Source organism: Mesoplodon bidens (assembly GCF_964165515.1).
Source record: "Mesoplodon bidens genome assembly, chromosome: 12".
NCBI lineage: Eukaryota > Metazoa > Chordata > Mammalia > Artiodactyla > Ziphiidae > Mesoplodon > Mesoplodon bidens.
Genome location: NC_138168.1, coordinates 43,319,333 through 43,341,102, shown reverse-complemented (window position 1 = coordinate 43,341,102; position 21,770 = coordinate 43,319,333). Strand labels below are relative to the sequence as shown.

The window sequence follows — 21,770 nt, the reverse complement described above, 5'->3', positions numbered from 1 at the left end:
TTTTTTCACTCATATTATCCATGAACATTATTCTACATTATCACGTGTTTTGAAAATGTCATTCTAAATAACTAGCATATCCCCTCATGTGACTACACCATCTTTTACTTAACAAATCCTCTAAACATGGGAGAGAAAGACATGCCCATCACTGCTTTTCTTTTTTATAGTTAACCTATTTATATTTTTGTATCTATGGAAAAATATGGCCCTGAGCTCCCAAATTACAAAAAAAAAAAAAAAATCCTGCATTATTCTTCTTTACAACTAAAAACTAAGAAAGAGACTAATGCTTTTGACCAAGGCAGAGTAGCTGAAACTCATTTTTGCCCTCCTGCCATAAATCACTAAAACACTGGATAAAACATGTGAAACATCTGATGTCAGACATAACACAATGGGTAGCAAAGGACAGCAATCCCTGAGATGTGGGAAGTAAATTAGGCAAGCAAGTATTATATTTCCCCTGACTTTCCACCTAGAGGCAATTTCTAGACTTCAGCACAGCAGTCTAAATGAGCTGAGGAGACAATATCAGGGTTTTGGAAAGCTGAGGCAGTTGCAATTTGTATGGTACAGTTCAGTAAGGAGGAAGTTATACAGAGAAAGAGCTGCAGATAATCTACATAGAAAAGGTCTGTAATATTTAGTTGAATGTAAAATTGCACATGTATATGATGAAACTTGACAAGACTGGGCGGAGAACAATCCACACAAAGCTGGGAGATGTAAGCATTCTGAACAGCCAGAGTAGAGAGACTTCAGTGAACACTAAGAGGGGGGATTCAGTAGAGAACCTATAAGGGTCACATCCAGATGAAGGGTTAAAATATAGTCCTAGAGTAAAGGTTACACTAGACACGATAACAAATTTTAAAAACAAGCCTCAGAAGGATCAGGATGACCTGCAAGAAAAAACCACTTGCCAATAAAAGTCAACAGTCTTAAAGGAAATAACAGAGACTCAGTGCAATAATCACAATGTCCATCATCCCATCACAAATTACTAAACTTGCAAAGAAGCAGGAAAATAGGACCCACAACCAGGAAAAAAAAAATCAGACCATAGAAACAAAATCAGAAATGACAAGAGATGATAGAATTAGCAGACAAGAACTTTTAATAAACTGACTTCTGCTTTTGGGAAGACAGAGTAGCTGTACATTTCCCTGTTCCTCCTGTTATGTACAATTTAAAATCCTGGAAATTATATATAAAACAAACATAAGAAAACACTGAATAGTAGAAAGAAAGAAAAACAGTGAAGGACCTCAAGACCTGAATAACAATAGAATGGTGAGTTCTCTAGTCTTCTTTTGACTCATATATCTCAGACTTAGAAGTGAAGAAGCCGGCGACCCAGAAGTGCCAACTGACACAGACAAATGAGGCTCCAACAAAAGCCTACTCTCTTTAGCCAAAGGACTAGGAAAATGGCAGTGTAACAAGAAAGAAAACTTTTAGACGATAACAGTTCTACTGCAGCAAACACCACAGAAAACTGTGGTGCCACCTCCACCCATTCTAGCAAAGGCTGAAGGGAGCCTTGAATTAAAATCTCACAAGGATGTAATGAGGCCCACGAACACTTCTGCCAGGCTAATGTCAAAGAAGGAAGGCCAGGGACTTCCCTGGAGGTCCAGTGGTTCAGATGCACTTCCAGTGCAGGGGATGCGGGTTCAATCCCTTGTTGGGGAACTTAGGTCCCACATATGCCACGCGATGAGGCAAAAAAAAAAAAAAAAAAAGAGATGGAAGGCCACGTAGGGAGCTGGAACTTTCATCCCTGCCAGTCAATAATGAGCATCCTCCCCATCCCCACAATGTCAGTGGAAATTAAACCCCTCCACCAGCAGTAACATGGAGTACCCTTGCCTCCGGTGTCAATAGGCTGAATAGGGAACCCAGACGTCTACCTGTGTCTGGCAGTAACAAGGCAGTGCCTCTCCTCCTTCCAGAAGAGTGTCCAAATAGCCAGTTGAAACAGAAAGTTTAAATAAGATCCACAAAGAAGATATACAAATGGCCAAGAAGCACAGGAAAAGATGCTCGATATCACTAATCATTTAAGAAATGCAAATCAAAACACAATGAAGGGGACTTACCTGACGGCGCAGTGGTTAAGAATCCGCCTGCCAATGCAAGGGACATGGGTTCAAGCCCTGGTCCGGGAAGATCCCACATGCTGCGGAGCAACTAAGCACATGTACCACAACTAGTGAGCCTGTGCTCTAGAGCCTGTGAGCCACAACTACTGAACCTGCATGCCACAACTACTGAAGCTCGTGCACCCTAGAGCCCACGCACCACAACTACTGAAGTCCACGTGCTCTAGGGCATGTGGCCAACAGATGAACGGATAAACAAAATTGGTATAAACATATAATGGAATATTAGCCTTAAAAGGGAATGGAGTTCTAACTCTTGCTACAGCGTGGATGAATCTTGAAATCATTATGCTAAATGAAATAGGCCAGACAAAAAAGGACAAATATTATATGATTCTACTTATATAAGGTACCTAGAAATGACAAATTCACAGGGACAGAAAGTAGAAAGGTGGTTACCAGGATCTGGGGGAGGGGAAGAGTAGGGAGTGATTATTTAAAGAGTACAGGGTTTCAGTTTGGGAAGACGAAAAAGTTCCAGAGATGCATGGTGGTGATGGTTGCTCAACAATGTGAATGTACTTAATGCCACTGAACTGTACATTTAAAATGGTTAAAGTGGTAAATCTTATGTTATGCATATTTTACCACAATAAAATATCAATTAACAAATATAAGATTCAAAGTCTCATGACAAATTATTAAATTGTCCAAGTTTCAGTTGAAAATCACTCATACCAAAAACCACAAAGAACTCAAACAGAATATAAAAAGACAATCAAATGCCAACATCAAGATGACAGAGATGTTAGAATTATCTGATAAACATTGGAAAGCAGGGTTTCCCTGGTGGCACAGTGGTTAAGAATCCGCCTGCCAATGCAGGGGACATGGGTTCAAGCCCTGGTCCGGGAAGATCCCACGTGCCACGGAGCAACTAAGCCTGTGTGCCACAACTACTGAGCCTGAGCTCTAGGGCCCGCGAGCCACAACTACTGAGCCCACGTGCCACAGCTACTGAACCCGTGTGCCTAGAGCCCATGCTCCACAACAAGAGAAGCCACTGCAATGAGAAGCCCGCACACCGCAACAGAAGAGTAGCCTTTGCTCACCGCAACTAGAGGAAGCCCGTGCACAGCAACAAAGACCCAACGCAGCCTAAATAAATAAATAAATAAATAAATAAATAAATATATTTTAAAAAAAGATTTGAAAGCAGACATGATAAAAATGCTTATCAGGAAATAATGACTATGCTTGAAACAAGGAGAATTACTCCTTCATGATAAAAAATAACTTTTAAAAGTTCCATTCAGAAGCAATATTGAATCATTTTAAATCTGTATGCAACTTACAACAGAGCCTCCAAATATGTAAGGTCAATGACAGAATTATAAGAGAAATGGATAAATTCACAGTTATAGTGGGAGATGTTTTCCATAAGCCTCTCAATAACTGATGTGAAAAATATATAAGAATAATGATTTGAACAGCATAATTAACAAACCTATTGATAACTTAATGGGTATTATATGTATCACACAATAACTGGAGAGTTCTCATTATTTTCAAGAATGCTGAGACTATTTACAAAAATTATGCACATATTGGGCCATAAAGCAAGTTTCAACAAATTTGAAAGAACTGAAGTCACAAAGGGCACATTCTCTGACCACAATGCAATTAAGCATTTATTAAGAAAACAGTAACAAAAGGATAACTAGAAAATTCTCATATGTTTGGAAATTAAGAAATAGACTTCTAGATAATTCATGGGTTAAAGAAGAAATCACAATGGAAATTAGAAAACACTTTGAACTTGAGAGTAGAAATACTAAATATCAAAACTTCATGGATGCAGCTATTCAGAGGGAAATAAATAGCCTTAAATGCATTTAAGAAAGAAGGTTAAAATGAGATAAAAATTAATCTCAGTAAATTTTTAAAAAGAACAGCAAAATAAACTCAAAGAAAGTACAAGAAAAAAACAGGAAACTCCCTACTTAAAAGGCAGTAAAAAGTACATGTAAGAGTTTTCTGTTTTGTTTTCCTTTGCTTTCTACAAGCGGTTTCTAGAGGAAATGTACCTGATCGTTTCCTATATCCGTTCTAGTCCTATGGCTTCTTTTCTTTTTTTATAAATTGTGGTAAAATACACATAACATAAAATTTATCATTTTAACCATTTTTAAGTGTATAATTCAATGGCATTAAGTACATTCACAATGTTATGCAACCATCACCATTATCCGTTTCCAGAACTTTTCATCATCCTAAACAGAGACTCTGCACCCATGAAACAATAACTCCCTATTCCTCTTTCCTCCCAGCCCCTGGTAACCTCTATTTTACTTTCTGTCTCTATCAATTTGCCTTTCCTAGGTACCTCATATAAGTGGAATCATATAATATTTGTCCTTTTGTGCCTGGCTTATCTCACCTAACATGTTTTCAAGGTTTATCCATAAAGTATCACATCAGAATTTCACTCCTTTTTATGTCAGAACAATATTTCATTATATGAATATATTATATTTTGTTTATTCATCTGTTGATGGACCTATGACTTGTATTATTTTTAATATTTATTTATTTATTTATTTGGCTGCATCAGGTCTTAGTTGCAGCACGCAGGATCTTCATTGTGGTGTGCAGGTTTCTCTCTAGTTGTGGCGCCTGGGCTCTAAAGCATGCGGGCTTAGTTGCCCCGCAGCATGTGGGATCTTAGTTCCCCGACCAGGGATTGAACCTGTGTCCCCTGCATTGGAAGGCGGACTCTTAACCACTGGACCACCAGGGAAGTCCAAGACCTACGGCTTTTAATAACATATTAGTCTTCCTCATCATTCTTACTATCTTATGAAAATACTGTTCACTAATAGCTTACATAAGTTTTTGGTCATTTTGCAATACTCCAAGCAACAAATCACAAATTCTTGTGGTGAATTACAAACTTGTTATCACTCAGTTTACAGAGGAAAATGTAAGGCAGAAAAAGGATTTTACACTGTACTTTTCCCCAAAATAAATTTCTATCTTGTTTATAATCTCTTTTTATTAAACTAAGATCCTCTATTTGTTTTAAATCTATCTTAAAACAAAGTTTTGATATTTAGTATTTCTACTATACATGTCTCTCAGCTGGGCCAAAATGAAAGAGTAACACTAGCATGTGTGAATAGGTAAAATGAATACGAAGCAACTTTGCCTTACAAGGGAAACTTCGTATGCCCACCAAAAAAGCTCCAGGGAAACCAGCTCTAGTGTACATTTCATCAGACTGATGTTTTGTTACATGTGAAAAGTCTTTTAAATAAATGAGACATTTTAGATATTTTCTCATCCAATCTGGTATTTAGTTTCCTGGAAATTTCAGTTCATATTTAATTTCAAATTGTGTATTATCTCAGTTCTTGTTGGATCTCAAATCAGATTATTCATCTCTTTGGTTTTTCTTCCTCTTTAACAAAAAATTAAGGGTGGGAAAGGGAAAGGAAATTAAATTCAATCTGGTCAATTTAGTTGTTTATTAGTAATGCTATTATATGTTAAAGTATGACAAATAACTGACCAAAAAATAAGGTTTGGGGTTAAAAAAAGTACAACTACAAAGTTCCCTGAGAATCTTTTAGCTTGTTTCATTTGTGAGCCATCTCTTTATATTTTGTGTATTTTATGCTACATGAAGAAACTATTTTTAGCATCTATTTTTCTTAGCTTCCCTGTTTATATTTTGGTACTACATACACCACATTACTTTGGATTCCTGGCGTGGAGAAGACATTGCAAATCTACCTTCTCCTCAAATGTAAAACATGAATACAAAGGGGAAAAAATTACTAACAGCATAAATCTTCAAAAAGTACTTTTTCCTACATCTGAAACCATCTCAGAGAAACTAAAATCTTCTGGGAACCTAAAATTGGTCAAGGAAACAGATGTTTGGATAGCACAGGGAATAAAGTTTGGCACTAACAATAGCTCCAACTAAAGTATATTTCAAAAAGATTGTCTGACTACATCTTCAGAATATGTGAATATAAAATGTTTTTACTCCTCCTTCTTGGTAAGAATTTTTGAGGTTTTAGGTCTTTAAAAAAAATACAATTCTATCCTTTCTTTAGATATGTTGTTATGGACAGGGAAAAACGTGCCTGAGAATTACAGGAATTATATTTTGGCATATATGCTTCTTTTTGGTAATTACCAAAAACATTTTGCTTTTTAGGTATCTGTGTACACAGTATATGCCCAACCAGATTATAAATGACTTGCAAGCAAGAAACACAACCTACTTAATGATTATATTATCCATTATGCCTAATGTAGCACTTTGCACATAGTAGGTTCCCAATAAATATTGGTAGAATGTAGAATTATTGAATAATCATGTAAAAAATTACTAAAATTAACAGTGAAAAAGAAGGCTACTTTATTCTTCATCATATTGTAATGAAGCCTATTTTAAACTCTATGCAGGTGATGATACACACAAATATTTAAACTATTTATGTACCTCAACTTGACATAATTTCATGATAACTTGATGGCAATCACATTTAAATATATTACAATATTTTTGTAATAATGCTACTCCAAAATAGCAACTTTAATAGCTGGGAAAACATGTTAATGGCCATTAACCTGAAGGAAACAAGGAACATTAAACATTTTTTCAGAAATCAATGTATAAGTTGAAACATTCCACTATAATGTTTACAATCAAACCTCAAATTAAAATTTATAAAATGCAAACTATCAAATGCTGCAGCTGGACAATAATTTAGACTATATTTTGTAATTTTTCCTGTGTACATATTGATGAATACTATATAAAAAAGATTCTTTTCTCCTTTAGAGTCTTTAACTATTACCATCGAATAACAAAATAAATTCTGCTTGAATGCAAGACCATAGCAATCCTATAAAAGCCCTTGATTATTAATCAATATGATATTAGTCAGTGAACATAAGTAACTGATTTTCCTTACCTTCAGGACAGCTATGAATGGTACAAAGTTAGCTCTTTGGAGTCCATTTTTATAGAGATCTGAAAGAAAAAATTAGTATTAGTTTTTCACTTCACCTAAATCATAATGTTAGCTTATATTTTAGCCTGGCAAATAAAGCTTTCTACTGATGAAAAAGATAAAGAAGCAAAAGAGAAGAAAAATAACCAAAACTGATCTCTATTCCGGTACTATACAAAATTTATTATATTCTTAATAACAGAAAAAATTAACAATCACAGAAAGAATATCAAAAGGCATTCAAGCAAATTAGCTTTAAACTATAATAAAAAGCAAGAAAAGAATTTGGAAGATATCACGAATGATCCTAAATCAATAATTCAACATAAAAAGATCTATTTAAAAGTATTTAATATTTGAACATACAGATTCTACTGGGAAACAAATTATATTTTCTTTTTCTCATCTATAATAAAAGTTCTCAGTACAGAAGACTGTGTAACACAGTTTGCCATTTAAGAAAACACATCAACAGACAGAACTGTGCATGTATTTATATCAAGTTGATATATTTCCATTAAAGTAAATAACATTAAGGCCACTTTCCAAGAAACTACCTAAAAATTAAAACTCCATTCTTAATAGATTGTAAAGTTAATGTAATTATATATCATAAACAGATAGTTTTTGTTGCCTTATAATGGTGTTTTTTTATATATATGTATATGTGCCATCGTGTATGTATATTCATACGCATATACACACACATAAACACACATATTGTTAAGAATAAATAAATGGAAAGGGGAAACAAATTTTAAGCTTTGCATACTTTTTGTTAATAATGGAGACTTGGAATATTCTTTTCAGGAGGTTGAACTTTTATTGCATATAAAACATTCCTTTTAAGGAACTCCCTGGCAGTTCAGCAGTTTAGGACTCTATGCTCTCACTGCCAAAGGTCCAGGTTCAATCCGTGGTCGGGGAACTAAGATCTCACAAGCCGTGTGGCACAGACTAAATAAATAAATTAATTAATTAATTAAATATTCCTTTTAAAAGTCAACTCTATAAAGTAATGAGATTTAAAAAATAAAAACGTATAAAAATGAGAACAGTAAAAAGTTTTCCAAATTATAAAAATCACAAGTTAGTTTGTGTCTCAATTTTTCTTTTTAAGTATTGCATCATGGGATCCTTTCTATATTTCCTTGTTTAAAGAAAATTTGATAACTAAGATTTCAACTGCCACATTTACTTATGGATATAAAATATGGTCATTAGGAAACATTCATTCTCTTTAGAAAAATATTCATCATAACATCATTATAGTGAAGAAAGTATTTGCATAAGCTCTTTGGTTAATAAAGACTACAGGCTTTAAATTCAATTACACTTAAAATTTTTATTTAGTGATATTATAAAAGGTAAGATAATGCAGGCTTTAAATTCAGTTACATTTGAAATTTTTATTTAGTGATATTATAAAAGGTGAGATAATGCTAGCCAGATATTATAAAAGGTAAGATAATGCTAGCCAGGATCTCTTCAAAATGAGATCTTTTTTTCCTATAATCAATACCTCGAATGAGTAAAATGGGTAAAATGCAGGAAATGGGTTTAAAGCTAGGTATTTTCATAGTCTTCCCTAATTACAAAGTTGCTGGGGAAGGTGCATAAAAACATTGCTATACGATAAGAGTTGACAGCCATGATTGCCAGTAAGTGGTAAAAATCAAAAATGAAATAATTTTTTAAATACACTCAATGTTTATAGTAGCTTTATCATAATAGCTAAAATTGTAGCTTTATCTGTAACAGCCAAAAACTAGAAGCAATCCAAATGTCCATCATTAGGTGAATGGATAAACTGTGGTATATCTATATAATGAAATACTACTCAGCAATAAAAAAGATAAACTATTCATACACACAAAAAAATAGATGAATCTCAAAATAATTATATGGGGTAAAAGAGGCAAAACCCTCCTACCCCTCAAAAAAAAGAGTCCCATACTGTGTGATTCCATATATACAAAACTGTAGGAAAAGCCAACTAATCTATAATAATCTAAAGAAATCAGTTGCCTGGGAAAGGGAGGGATTAGGACAGGGATGGCAGGGAGAGATGAAAAAGGGGAGGAGGAAATTTGGGGTGAGAGGGAAATGTTAATTATATTGTTGGGGTGGTGATTTCACAGATGTATATGTATGTCAGTATTTTAAAAATTGTATCCTTTAAATATGTGCCATTTATTGTATGTCAATTATGCCTCAATAAGCTCTTTGAAAATTTATTAGAGAAAAATACACAACACTAGTGAATATCAAAAAATGAAATGTCACAGAATTAAAACTAAAATATTACAGTAATGAAAGTTTATGTTAAGGTAACATTTTGGTCTTACTCACGGAATATCTTTTTTTATGGACATATAAGGCAGGCCCTGACATGTAGTTTAACAGGCATGAACCGTTCAGTAGGTTAACGACAATGAGAAATGTAAAGGCCCACTTGTAATATTCTTGATTAAAAGATTTCCACTCAGCAAAATTAAAGTAGAATAACAATGCCTTTAAGTCTTTGAGATTTAATTTTTAAAGGGTTAACTTAAAAAAAAATCAGCCTTTACAAGGATATATAATTCAAACTTTATGCTCTGGGAAGTATTTTCTGAACAAAATTCTAAACAGAATTCATTTGGCTTGAAAACCTTTAGGTTTTTACAGGACACTTAAGTGAAAAAGGACTGTACTCATTAAATTGAAGAGTTTTTGCAATTCAAATATTATGCAAATTATCAATACAATAGATCCATCTCCTGAAATGTTATTTAGCTACCAAAATTTTTTAATATTAGTTGTTTAATATTATTTTTCTTAGACATGAAGATTTTATAGTACATTTATATCAACATTTGTCATTATTTACTAAATATTATTTTAAAATTCAACAGAAGTTCTTGCCTATTATTTTTTAATGATCTCTAAACAGAGCTAAATGAGCACTTGGCCATATAAGACAGAGTACTGGAATTATGGGACATTCTCTTTTTTATAAATTTATTTATTTATTTATATTATTATTATTATTATTTTTGCGGTACACGGGCCTCTCACTGTTGTGGCCTCTCCCATTGAGGAGCACAGGCTCCGGACGCGCAGGCTCAGCGGCCATGGCTCACGGGCCTAGCTGCTCCGCGGCATGTCGGATCTTCCCGGACCGGGGCATGAACCCATGTCCCCTGCATCGGCAGGCGGACTCTCAACCACTGCGCCACCAGGGAAGCCCTATTTTATTTTTCGTTCATTTATTTTTGGCTGTGTTGGGTCTTCGTTGCTGTGGCGGGCTTTCTCTTGTTGCGGTGAGCGGGGGCTACTCTTTGTTGCAGTGCACAGGCTTCTCATTGCAGTGGCTTCTCTTGTTGTGTGCAGACAGGCTCTAGGCGCGCAGGCTTCAGTAGTTGTGGAGTGCGGGCTTCAGTAGTTGTGGCTCGCAGGCTCTAGAGCGCAGGCTCAGTAGTGTGGTGCACGGGCTTAGTTGCTCCGTGGCATGTGGAATCTTCCCGGACCAGGGATTGGACCCATGTCCCCTGCATTGGCAGGCAGATTCTTAACCACTGCGCCACCAGGGAAGTCCCAGGACATTCATTTTTTGAGAATGGTATAAGGACCTCTACATTCTCCACAATGAATAACTATAACAAGACTTACAGATGAAGTACATGCAAAGAGGATTTATAAAGTAATTATAAGGATCTACATAAATACTTTGGAGATGCACATGGATATGCAGATCTTTTCCTTAAAAACCCAGTGTCAAAACGACCAGGATGTCCACTTAGTTATATAAGTACATACAGATTTAGAGTGAAAAACTTTTAAGATAGGTAATTAAAAGGAGTTTTCCTATAAATTAACACAAAATAATTATATGGCTCTATGGAACCAAACTGATTTACCTTTCCAGGAGATTCTTATTTTAGTATAGATTAAAAGAAAATGCCGCCTTTAGGCCACGTAAGCAGGAAGAGCTACTTAGCTTCTTTTTAAAAATCTAACTGGTGGGCTTCCCTGGTGGCGCAGTGGTTGAGAGTCCGCCTGCCGATGCAAGGGACACGGGTTCGTGCCCCGGTCTGGGAAGATCCCACATGCCGCAGAGCGGCTGGGCCCGTGAGCCATGGCCGCTGAGCCTGTGCGTCCGGAGCCTGCGCTCCGCAAGGGGAGAGGCCACAACAGTGAGAGGCCCGCATAACGCAAAAAAAAAAAAAAAAAAAAAAAAATCTAACTGGAGTTCAAACAGTATTTTACTAGATGTATAGATAATACAGCTAATTAAATGTTCCCATTTGATGGTATATTACAATTTTATATTCAATTCAACATACATTCATGAATTCCTATTATTTGTCTGCACTGAAATGAGTGCTGAAGACAAAAGATAAATAAAAGGAGGAACTAGCATTTAGAGAACACCTACTAGGAGCCAGGCAATTTGCTAGACACTGTACACAAATTACAATAATGCTGCATAGTAAATATTTCGACCTCCATTTTACAGATAAAGAAACTGATACTCAAAGTTTTAAAAATAATTTGCTGAATTCTCAGCCAGTAATTGGTATATCTAGAATTTTTGAGGAAGGTCTTTAATGAAGCTAAAACTAGTAGGCTTTTTCAGAACCATGATGTGACCAGATGGACTTGTCACAGCCGACAGACACAACCAGATCATAACCATGGTACAAGGTAAAAAGGGATACAAGGTATAAACATAATATACAGAACACAAACTACTCATTTTACCTGGGTTCAAAGGCAGCTTTGCAGGTAACAATGGGACTAGAGCACCTTGGAAAAATAAGCGGGGTGCCACCAAGCAGAGAAGAAGGAAGCGTATCCTAGGCAGAAGAGTCAGCACAAGCTCATGACTTTACCTCTACCTTCTTTTCTAATACTATACAATCTATTGCTCAAATCCCACACTTTCTAACAAGCCTTCCTTGAATCCACTATCGTGGACAGACTTTTAGAGTGGCCTTCCGTAATCCCAGACCTGGTCATCATAGCTTTATATGAACACTGGACAATGTTAATTTTCCACGTGTATCCTTGGCTAATGTTTTCAATGAAAACTGCTTTAGAGATGGCAGGAAGATGAAATTCTCTCCATCAATCCCATGAACAGTCCTATAAATTGAATCCATTTTTGATTCAAATAATAATTGCCAGCCTCCATTTTAGATATCCTATGCCATTTTAAATGGTGCAATCCTTTATAACAGTGATAATGGGGATCCAGGGAAATTACAGGCTCCACAGACTCTTTTTTTTTTAAGAACCATGAAAGAGAAACTTAATAAAATGTTACATAAAACCTTCACTGCAAAAATACTACCTTATGTATTTATTTTCAGTAAAGTCAAACACCAATGAAGTAGTTTTTCACACCAAAGTTTCTTTTTATAACAGAATTCAATGAACAGAAATATCACGACTGGAGTCTTCAATGAGAAAACAGACCTTGGGTATTTTGGGGAATCCCCTGTGCACAAAGAAGACTCAAAACCAGCCAGGCAAAAAGTAGTGGCAGAAATTCGAAGTCCCCTGTTAACTTTTAGAACCAACTATTTCATTATCACGTGTGAGAGGCTGAGGTTCAGCCAACAACAACTTTTTTTCACTTTGACTCTAAAGGTTGTCTTTGGAGTCAGAAGCCCTTACTACCAAATGGGGGTGGGGGGTGTGAGTGAATGGAATCCTTTGAGTAACTTCTTTAGAGTCCTTTAAGTTCACTGTGGTTTTTGCACTGATCTCTACAAAATTGTATGGCTGAGTCAGTGCAATCCTTAGCATCTCTCTCCATGACTCACCTTTTGCAATAATATCGCACTTATTTCCTGCCACATCAACTACAAAATTAGATGGGACTTGCTGTCAAAGATCTTTTAATTCATTCCTTAATGTCGAAAATACCTCTCCTTTTTGGCATCATAAATCATTATAAATGAACATTGGTGGTAAAGCAGAAAATCATTCTTGCGTAGCTGTATCCCAGGTTAGGAATTTATGTCACTCGTTTTGGTGCTAGACAAAAGATGCCCTGCTGTTGAACTGATCTTAGGCTCAAAACTGTTTTCCACAAACCGCCACACAATACTTGATTTACCCACCACTGTAATCCCTAGTGGACAAACTCCAGCACCAAGGCCCGGGAGTCAGGGGCGCAGGACCCCTGCTGCCGTGAACTGAGGACAGAGAGGCAGAGCCCAGCACAAGCATCCTCTGGTGGGGCCAAAGGGACCGGCAGGGCCTGCCTCAGTCAATTTAATCTGACGTTAATAAGCCCACACACACCAGGCTTCGTATTACTACTGTTTGTAGAATATACCTCTTTGCATCCATTTACTTTCAATCTATATTTATATTTAAAGTATATCTCTTGATATTTTTTAATCCATCCTGATAATCTCTACCTTTTACTGGAACGTTTAGCTCATTTAACATTTAGGTCTATGATTTTTAAAAAATATTTATTTATTTATTTATTTGGGCTGCACCAGGACTTAGCTGTGGCATGCAGGATCTTCGTTGCCATGTGCGGGATCTTTAGTTGCAGCATGCGGACTCTTAGTTGTGGCATGCATGCAGGATCTAGTTCCCCAAACAGGGATCGAACCCAGGACCCCTGCACTGGGAGCATGGAGCCTTACCCACTGGACCACCGGGGAAGTCCCTAGGTCTATGATTTTATTATTTGTTTTCTTTTTGTCTTCTCTACATTTTCTTCCTCTGTTCACCTTTTCTTGCCTTTTTTCAATTATTTGAATATATTTTAAAATTCCTTTTTGTCAACTGGCTTTTATTTATTTCTGTTGTTCTAGGGGTTACAATATATACAGGCATACCTCATTTTACTGTGCTTTGCTTTATTGATCTTTGCTGATACTGCATTTTTCCAAATTGAAGGTTTGTGGTAACCATGTGTCATGCAAGTCTATCAGCACAATTTTTCCAACATCATTTGCTCACTTCATGTCTCTGTGTCATATTTTGGTAATTCTCGCAATATTTCAAACTTTTCCATTATTATTATATTTGTTTTGGTGATCTACAGCCAGTGATTTCTGATGTTATTGAAAGCAGCTCTTTTGTCCCTTTCCTCTTTGTCCATTTCTGTTCCCCTCTAACCTTAAAAGAACCTAATTATAGGAATGAGATCATTAAGCAATTGAAACTAACTCCCGACTTATGCTCTCTTGAATATACACCGTACCTTGTCTAACTTGATTATTTTCCTAGATAAAAAGTAAGAATGAAGAATTAAGCAGTTAAAAAATTACTAGCTCTCTACACCCAACAGCCTCCTTAGCAATCCTGCAGGCAGATCACACAGGCAAGAGAACATCTGAAGAAAGAGTCAGCCAGTCTGCACTCAATGGAGAATGATGCAGAACCAAACCTCCTGCCTTGATGATTCACTGAGATTCTTCGCCTCCATTTTTCCCTTTAAAAACTGTCATGGTTGAGGAGAGTCTTTGGAGTTGGTCTCTGGACACAAGTCCACCTTCTTCACAGATTGCCAGCTTTTCTGAATAAAGCACCTTTCTTTTCTACTGACACTTGCCTCTCAAATTAATGGCTTATGAATGGCAAGCAGCCAAACCTGGGTTCGGTTACATTACTATTGCAAAAAGATTACAACTCATTGAAGACTCAGATGATGGTTTGCATTTTTTAGCAATAAAGTATTTTTTACTTAAGGTGTGTAAATTGCTTTTTTAGACATAATGCTATTGCACACTTTATAGACTACAGTATAGTGTAAACATAATGTTTAAATGCACAAGGAAACCAAAAAATCTGTGTCACTCACTTTATTGCAATATTCACTGTATTGCAGTGGTCTGGATATCTCCACACTATCTTAAAGGTATGCCTGTATCCTTAACTTTTCACACTCTACTTAGAATTAATATCATACCACTTCACACAAAAAAATGTAGAAACCTTCCATCCATATAAGTCCATCTAAACACCTCCCTTTATGCTATAGGTGTCATATGGATCACATCTACACACATTATAAACCCCACAAGACAATGGTATAATTTCTCATAAAATGATCATTTCTATTTTTAAGAAATTAAGAAGAAAAACTAGTTACTGATATTTACTCCAATATTTACCATTTCTGATGTTCATTTCTTCTTGAGGATCCAAGTGTCTGTTAATATTTCCTTTCTACCTAGAGAACTTCTTTTAGAATATCTTGTAGTGCATATCTTATGCTGACGAGTTTGTTTAGTTTTCTTTCATATCAGAATGTCTTTATTTTGTCTTTATTCGTGAAGGAAATTTTTATTTGATATAAAATTCTAGGTTGACAATTTCTTCCCCAGCATTTTAAAGATATTGTTCCACTGTCTCTGACCTCCATAGTTTCTAATGGAAGTCATCAAAAGCTAATCATTGTTCCCCTGTATTTAATGTCATTTTTCTCTGGCTGCCTTCTAGATTTCCTCTTTACCTTAGGTTTTTAGCAGTTTGACTACAATGTGCCTAAACAGTGTTTTCTTGTATTTAGTCTGCTTGCATTTAACTGAGCTTCTTGAATCTGTAAATTTATATCTTCACCCCAGATTGGGAAATTTTCAGTCATTATTTCTTCAAAAGATTTTCTGCCCATTATCTCTCCTTGCCTTCTGGGATTCCAATTAGAAATATGTTAGAAAGCTTGTTATAGCTCTACAAATTCTTAAGTCTCTGTTTCTTTACTTCTGTCATTTTCTATTCTTCACCTTGGATAATTTCAAGTTCTCTGGCTCTTTGCTCTGTTATCTCCATTCTGCTATTAAGCTCTTTAGGTTAATTTTTTTATTTAAGATACTGTCTTTTTTAGTTCTAGAATTTAAATTTGGTACATTTTTTATGGTTTCTATTTCTCTGCTGATATCCCTTATCCTTTCATTCATTATGAACATATTTTCTTTACCTCATTTCCCCCAAAGTTATAGTTATAGTTCTTGTTTTAAAGCCCTTGTCTGCTAATTCCAACAGCTGGGTCATACTGGGGTTGCTATCTGTTGATGGTTTTTTTCTCTTGAGAATAGGTCAATATTTCCTCATTCATCACTTTGAGATGGTATCCTGGACCTTATGGATTTTGTTTCTGAAGAGTGTTGATATTTTTGTTTTAGCAGGAAATTACCTTGGTTGGACTCAAACTATAAACTTGAATCTCAGTTCAGTACCCTATCATTAGGAAGTTTGTGGTTTGCTCTGCAAATGTATGGTTTAGAGGCCAGTCAGAGATTTGGGCAGAATTTATACACAGAACTTGAGAACTTGGGGCTATACCAATCTAATTCTCAGTGGATTCATTTTTCATTTTCCAGCAGTAATGCTTGCCCTAAACTCTGCCATCTGGTTCTTCTGGCCAGAAAGACTGTGGGTTTTCTATCAGAATTTTAGTCATCCAATGCAGCGCTAACTTTACCTGTCCTAAAGCTGATAGCTATTTTTTAAAAAGAAAGAAAAAAAAAATTAAGAAAACAGGAAATTCTCTCCATTTTGGACACTCTTCCAAGTTTTGTCTCCCCTCTATAATCTTTCTGACTTTTTTTCACTCTCTAGGACCTTCAGATAGTTGTGTTACATATTTTGTTCAGAATGTATTATTGTTGTCTGCAAGAAGGTCATCTGACTAGGAGCCTACTCAGCCACAAAAGAAGAAGTTTTAGTTTTTAATAGAGGAATGCAACCCACTTATATTTCCTGTCATTGACAAGGAATGCCTGATCTTGTTTCATGCTTTTTATTTATTTATTTATTTATTTATTTATTTTTTGCTGTTTCTTCTGCTTTCTAGCTTTTGCCCTAAGAAATATTTTTACTTTGATCCCTCGTCTTTTCTAGTAATTTGAAAAGTAGAAGGTGTATCTTAAATTCTAAAATACTTGACTGTATATTACCCTAGTTATCAGTGCCACAAATAATGACACTGTCACTCAGGATCTGTAAACCCTCTCTCCAAGGGGAGCAAAATTTACAAATATATAAGCAAGCAGTAACTACAAATATTCACTTATACTCAATTCATTGTTATGATCAATTTTCTTATTTCAACCACTTCTTTTTAATAAGTTCACATTTTAAGACCTCTTTCCTCCAGAGGACTTATTTAATTTTTTAAAAATCATTTCATTCTTGGGCTTCCCTGACGTTGCAGTGGCTAAGAATCCACCTGACAATGCAGGGGACATGGGTTTGAGCCCTGGTGGGGGAAGATCCCACAAGCCATGGAGCAGCTAAGCCCGTGTGCCACAACTACTGAGCCTGCACTTTAGAGCCCGCAAGCCACAACTACTGAGCCCGCGTGCCACAACTACTGAAGCCCGTGCACCTAGAGCCCGTGCTCCACAACAAGAGAAGTCACACAATGAGAAGCCTGTGCACCGCAATGAAGAGTAGCCCCTGCTCATCACAACTAGAGAAAGCCCGCAAGGAGCAACAAAAACCCGATGCAGCCAAAAATAAAATAAATTAATTTTCTTAAAAATTTATTTCATTCTTTATTCTCTTTCTACACATTGGCATAGCTTCTTAAGTTGCTTCCCTTATCACTGATTTCATTTTCTATAGTTTTAATTCTACACTTCAGTGCTTCAAATGCTGATTTTAATTGATTTAATTAATTTAAACCCCTTTATTTTATGTAGCTTTCTTTAATTTCATCTGATTTCTCAGTAAAAAGGTTTTCAACTAATCTGTTTGTCTTCTCTCAGCTTAGATCTTCTATATCACAGAGTCTATGTTTTCCTGATTTTTAAAGAACACAAAACAGAAATCTGCTAATGCTTACTTACTTCTCTTTCCTACTTATCGTTCCCATATTAGGGTATTTTCTATTCACATAACCTTGAAAAAGGAGTGGTATGACTAATCTTGGAGAACCCCTCTAATCAAGATATGTGGTGATTCCCTTCCCTATCCACCTAGTTGTTCTTATACTGTCTGTAATGTAGTTCAATGTTAAAAAGTGATAATTGACATCCTTGCCTTGTTCATTCTTGCAGTAGATATACCACAGTGTCCCCAATAAGCATATTTCTGACTTCTGAACTGATATACATATATTTGGTTTCATATTAAGAAACTTTCCATCTATTTACATGTTATGGAGTGATTCTATCAAGATGTTGGATTTTGCCAAATGCTCTTTCAAGCTTTTATGGAGAACATCAATAGATTTTTTTTCTCCCTAAAAATATTAATATGATAAATTATATTAGTGTGTGTGTGTGTGCATGCACCAACTTTCTAGTGATATCTAGTCTTTTATTTACTATAGATACATTGGCTTGAGTTAGAATCACACAGTGTCGTTGCCTAATAATCTAAGGCAGACTTATTCTTGGACATTCTAATGCCATCTATAGCATTTTCATTATAATAAATAGCAAATTAAAAACTAGAAAGTCCACAATGCACTCTTCAGTCAATAGGGGACTTTTTTCCTTTAGCACTTTGTGTTTTACTGTCAAAGAAGCATAGTCATTTCAAGTTACATATTCTTTTTCCCCATAAAAATATATTCTTATTTCTGATTGAATAAGTCCTTAAGGTTAATTATTAATTTCAATTTAATTAACTTAATCTACCAGTCTATTATTAATCTGTTCTTAGGGTCTCCATGCACTTAAATCTATAATATTGCTTTTCCCTACTAGAATATCATGAAATTAACAATTTTTTTTCAGAACCTAAAAAGTGAGTGGCATATATATGATATTTTAATTGTGGATTTTTGTTTCTGGCTCTTCTAATGACCTGACAGTATAATCTTCTAAAAGTAAAAATATGTCTATTTGTACATGAGCCATATAAAAGTATTTACCTAAATGACAAAAATGTTAAATAAATCATTTACTTGAGATTTTATAAAAATACAAAATTGAATATAAACTATCTCCAGATATAGTTTATCTAAAAATTTCCCAGCAATTTCCTACTCCTATGGATCTTCTTTGCTTCAAGTTTAAGAATCTTAACCAGATTACCCTAGAAAATATAAAATAGCACTACAAGTGTTGTGTTACAAATGTTTAAAATATACTAAACATATTTTGAGCTTGCCAGAAAGTAGGAAAATCCCTCAGATCAGTAAACAAAGAGGAAGCTAAAAGCTAAAGTTGTAATCATGAACTGACACTGGTTTGAGATTTTAACAACTACATGGTGTACAGGATGAGGCCTTGGACCCAAGCAAGGCAGGACTTAGAAGTGAGGACTAGAAAAGAACAGTGACATAAAGGCAGTCACTCTTTGGTACCTTATTCCCTTCATCCCCTCAAGTATTGCTTCCCTTTCTTTTCTTCTACCGGACTTTCCCAGACCACTCTCCTCCATAGCTATTTTCTCTGCTAAGTTCCTAAATTCTGGTGTTGCTTTTACTTGGTTATCAATTGTTTTCTATTAAAATTATTAATTATTTATTAAATGTTTCAGATCATTTTCTATTAAAATTAATAATTTATTTGTCTATAAATTGACAATTAAGTTATTAACTGAGAAAAGATGAGTGTTTGATTGTAATCTCCACCAACAATAACCCCTATTCTTGTCCAGGAAATCGATGCATTTATAACTAGAAATGGAAGGAATGAGATGAATAATGTGGAAGAAAATTAAACACAGCAGCTAAAGAGTTAACAGACGGGAAGAAAATACAGTGTTCTTGTCCACTGGGCAACATCTTCTGGACTTCTAACCTCCAGATTATTCTGTCTTTATTGAATGAAGTCACCACTACCCACCCAGTTGTACAGGCCAGAAATTTAGAAATTGTCCTTTCCCTTTTCCTCAGTATCCAACCTATAACAAGGTGCTATCCATTTTACTTCTTAACTATCTTTCAAATCTACCCTCTCTATATACTATATCAGGTTTTCTCAACCTCAGAACTATTAATATTTTGGGCTAGATAGTTCTTTGCTGTGGAGAGTATCCCTATACACTATAGGATGTTTCGACAGAATTCTTGGCTTCTACCTACTAGATACCAGTAGCAGCATCAAACCCCCCATCCTGTCTAGTGACAACCAAAGATGTCTCGAACATTGCCAAATATCCCTTGGTTTGCAAAACAGCCCCCCAGTTGAGAATCACTGCCTTATACCAAGTTATTATCATTTCTTGCCCAGTATACTGCAATAGCTTCCTAGTGTGTCTCCCTAAATCCACCATATCACTGCATCCCATCCTGTAACCCATTGTCCATACGATAACCAGAGTGATATTCCAAATCCAATCTTATCAGTCCCTGCCTAAAGCACTACAGTGGCTCCCCATTTCTCTTAGAATAAAATCCAAAATCCTCACTACTGCTTTATAAAGCCCTAGCTCTCAATTCTCCAGATTCATCTTGTACCTCACTGTATCCTACTTCCCCTACTTCACTGCACTCTAGCCACATTGGCTACCTTTCAGTTCCTCAAATGGGTCATTCTCTCTCCAACCATTGGGCTTTGCCTCAACCCTCTGCCAGGAAGGTTCTTCTCCTACCTCTCATAACACTCTTAGAATAAGTAGATGCTATTTTTAAAATAATAATAACTATCTGGGGGCTGTGGATTAAAAGCTGTAACCTAAAGAAAAAGTTGAATGCATTCTGATGGCTGGAAAAGAGGACACACTGTATCTGGGACAGAGTAGACAAAGATTAGTGATGACCAACAAGGAGAAAAGATAGAGGACAATGTGTCAAAAGAGTCACAAAACCTACTTTCTAGACCCTGTTCTATCACTCACTATCCATGTGATTTGTTTTTAATCTATATACAGGAAAATTAACTTTTTTGTTGTCCAGTTCTATGAGTTTAAACATGTAACCACCAGTACAATTGGGACACAAAACAGTTCCAAAACCCCCAAAATTCTCTGGTGCTAGCCCTTCATAGTCAAACACCTCCCCACACCAGCCCTTGGCAACAACTGACCCATTCTTTGTCCTACACTTTTTCCTTTTCCTGAGATTCATACTTAATCTCTCTTAGTCTTGTTTCTTCAGTCATGAAATTATATATATATGTATATATATACACACACACACACATACACACACCATGAGGAGATGGTATATATACATACCATCTTTTTATATTAAAATATTAAGCTACTTATGATGACTGTCTGCCATGGCTAAAAAACCTGGTGTACGTTAAGCATCCTGTCCAGGTTCATATTTAGAAAAGGCTTTCTTTGAATTTGTGGCTAATGCCTAATTTTTGGATTCTGCATCTTAGACTTTCAGTCTTCTCCAGAAGGATGGCTCCATCTTGGATTTCTGTGTGCTACCTTGGTGGGCCTGTAACTTTGCTTAGTCCTATAAAGCTATGAGCTCCAGAATGTTCCTAACCTCTCCTGTGGTTGTCCTTCCTCAGTGGACCACACTGCAGTAGCTTGAGCAGCTGACTGCAATTTTCTTTCCGGCAGTATTTGCTGGGGGGGCTGGCGGGGGGGTGGGGGGCAGGTGTTCCAAGCTTGTTCTAGCACTTTGCTGTTTATGAACATAGCTTATCATTGAATGTCTAAAGGTAATACTGAAGATACTGTTAAGTCAACAGTCAACTGAAGGAGAGTCAAGCCTCACATCCCCATCGATGATCTAATATGAAAAACTCACTGCCTT

At 35.8% G+C, this 21,770-nt stretch overlaps 1 protein-coding gene across 4 annotated transcripts in view; it reads right to left on the bottom strand.

Annotated features, from left to right (window-relative positions):
• The window catches only part of AFG1L (AFG1 like ATPase), a 222,933-nt gene that overhangs the window by 101,364 nt on the left and 99,799 nt on the right, over positions 1–21,770 (bottom strand). For all 4 annotated transcript variants that reach the window (XM_081251122.1, XM_081251121.1, XM_081251120.1 and 1 more), the window contains one exon: positions 7,100–7,158. In XM_081251122.1, coding sequence (XP_081107248.1) covers positions 7,100–7,158 — 59 coding nt within the window. The remainder of the gene's footprint in view (positions 1–7,099; positions 7,159–21,770) is intronic.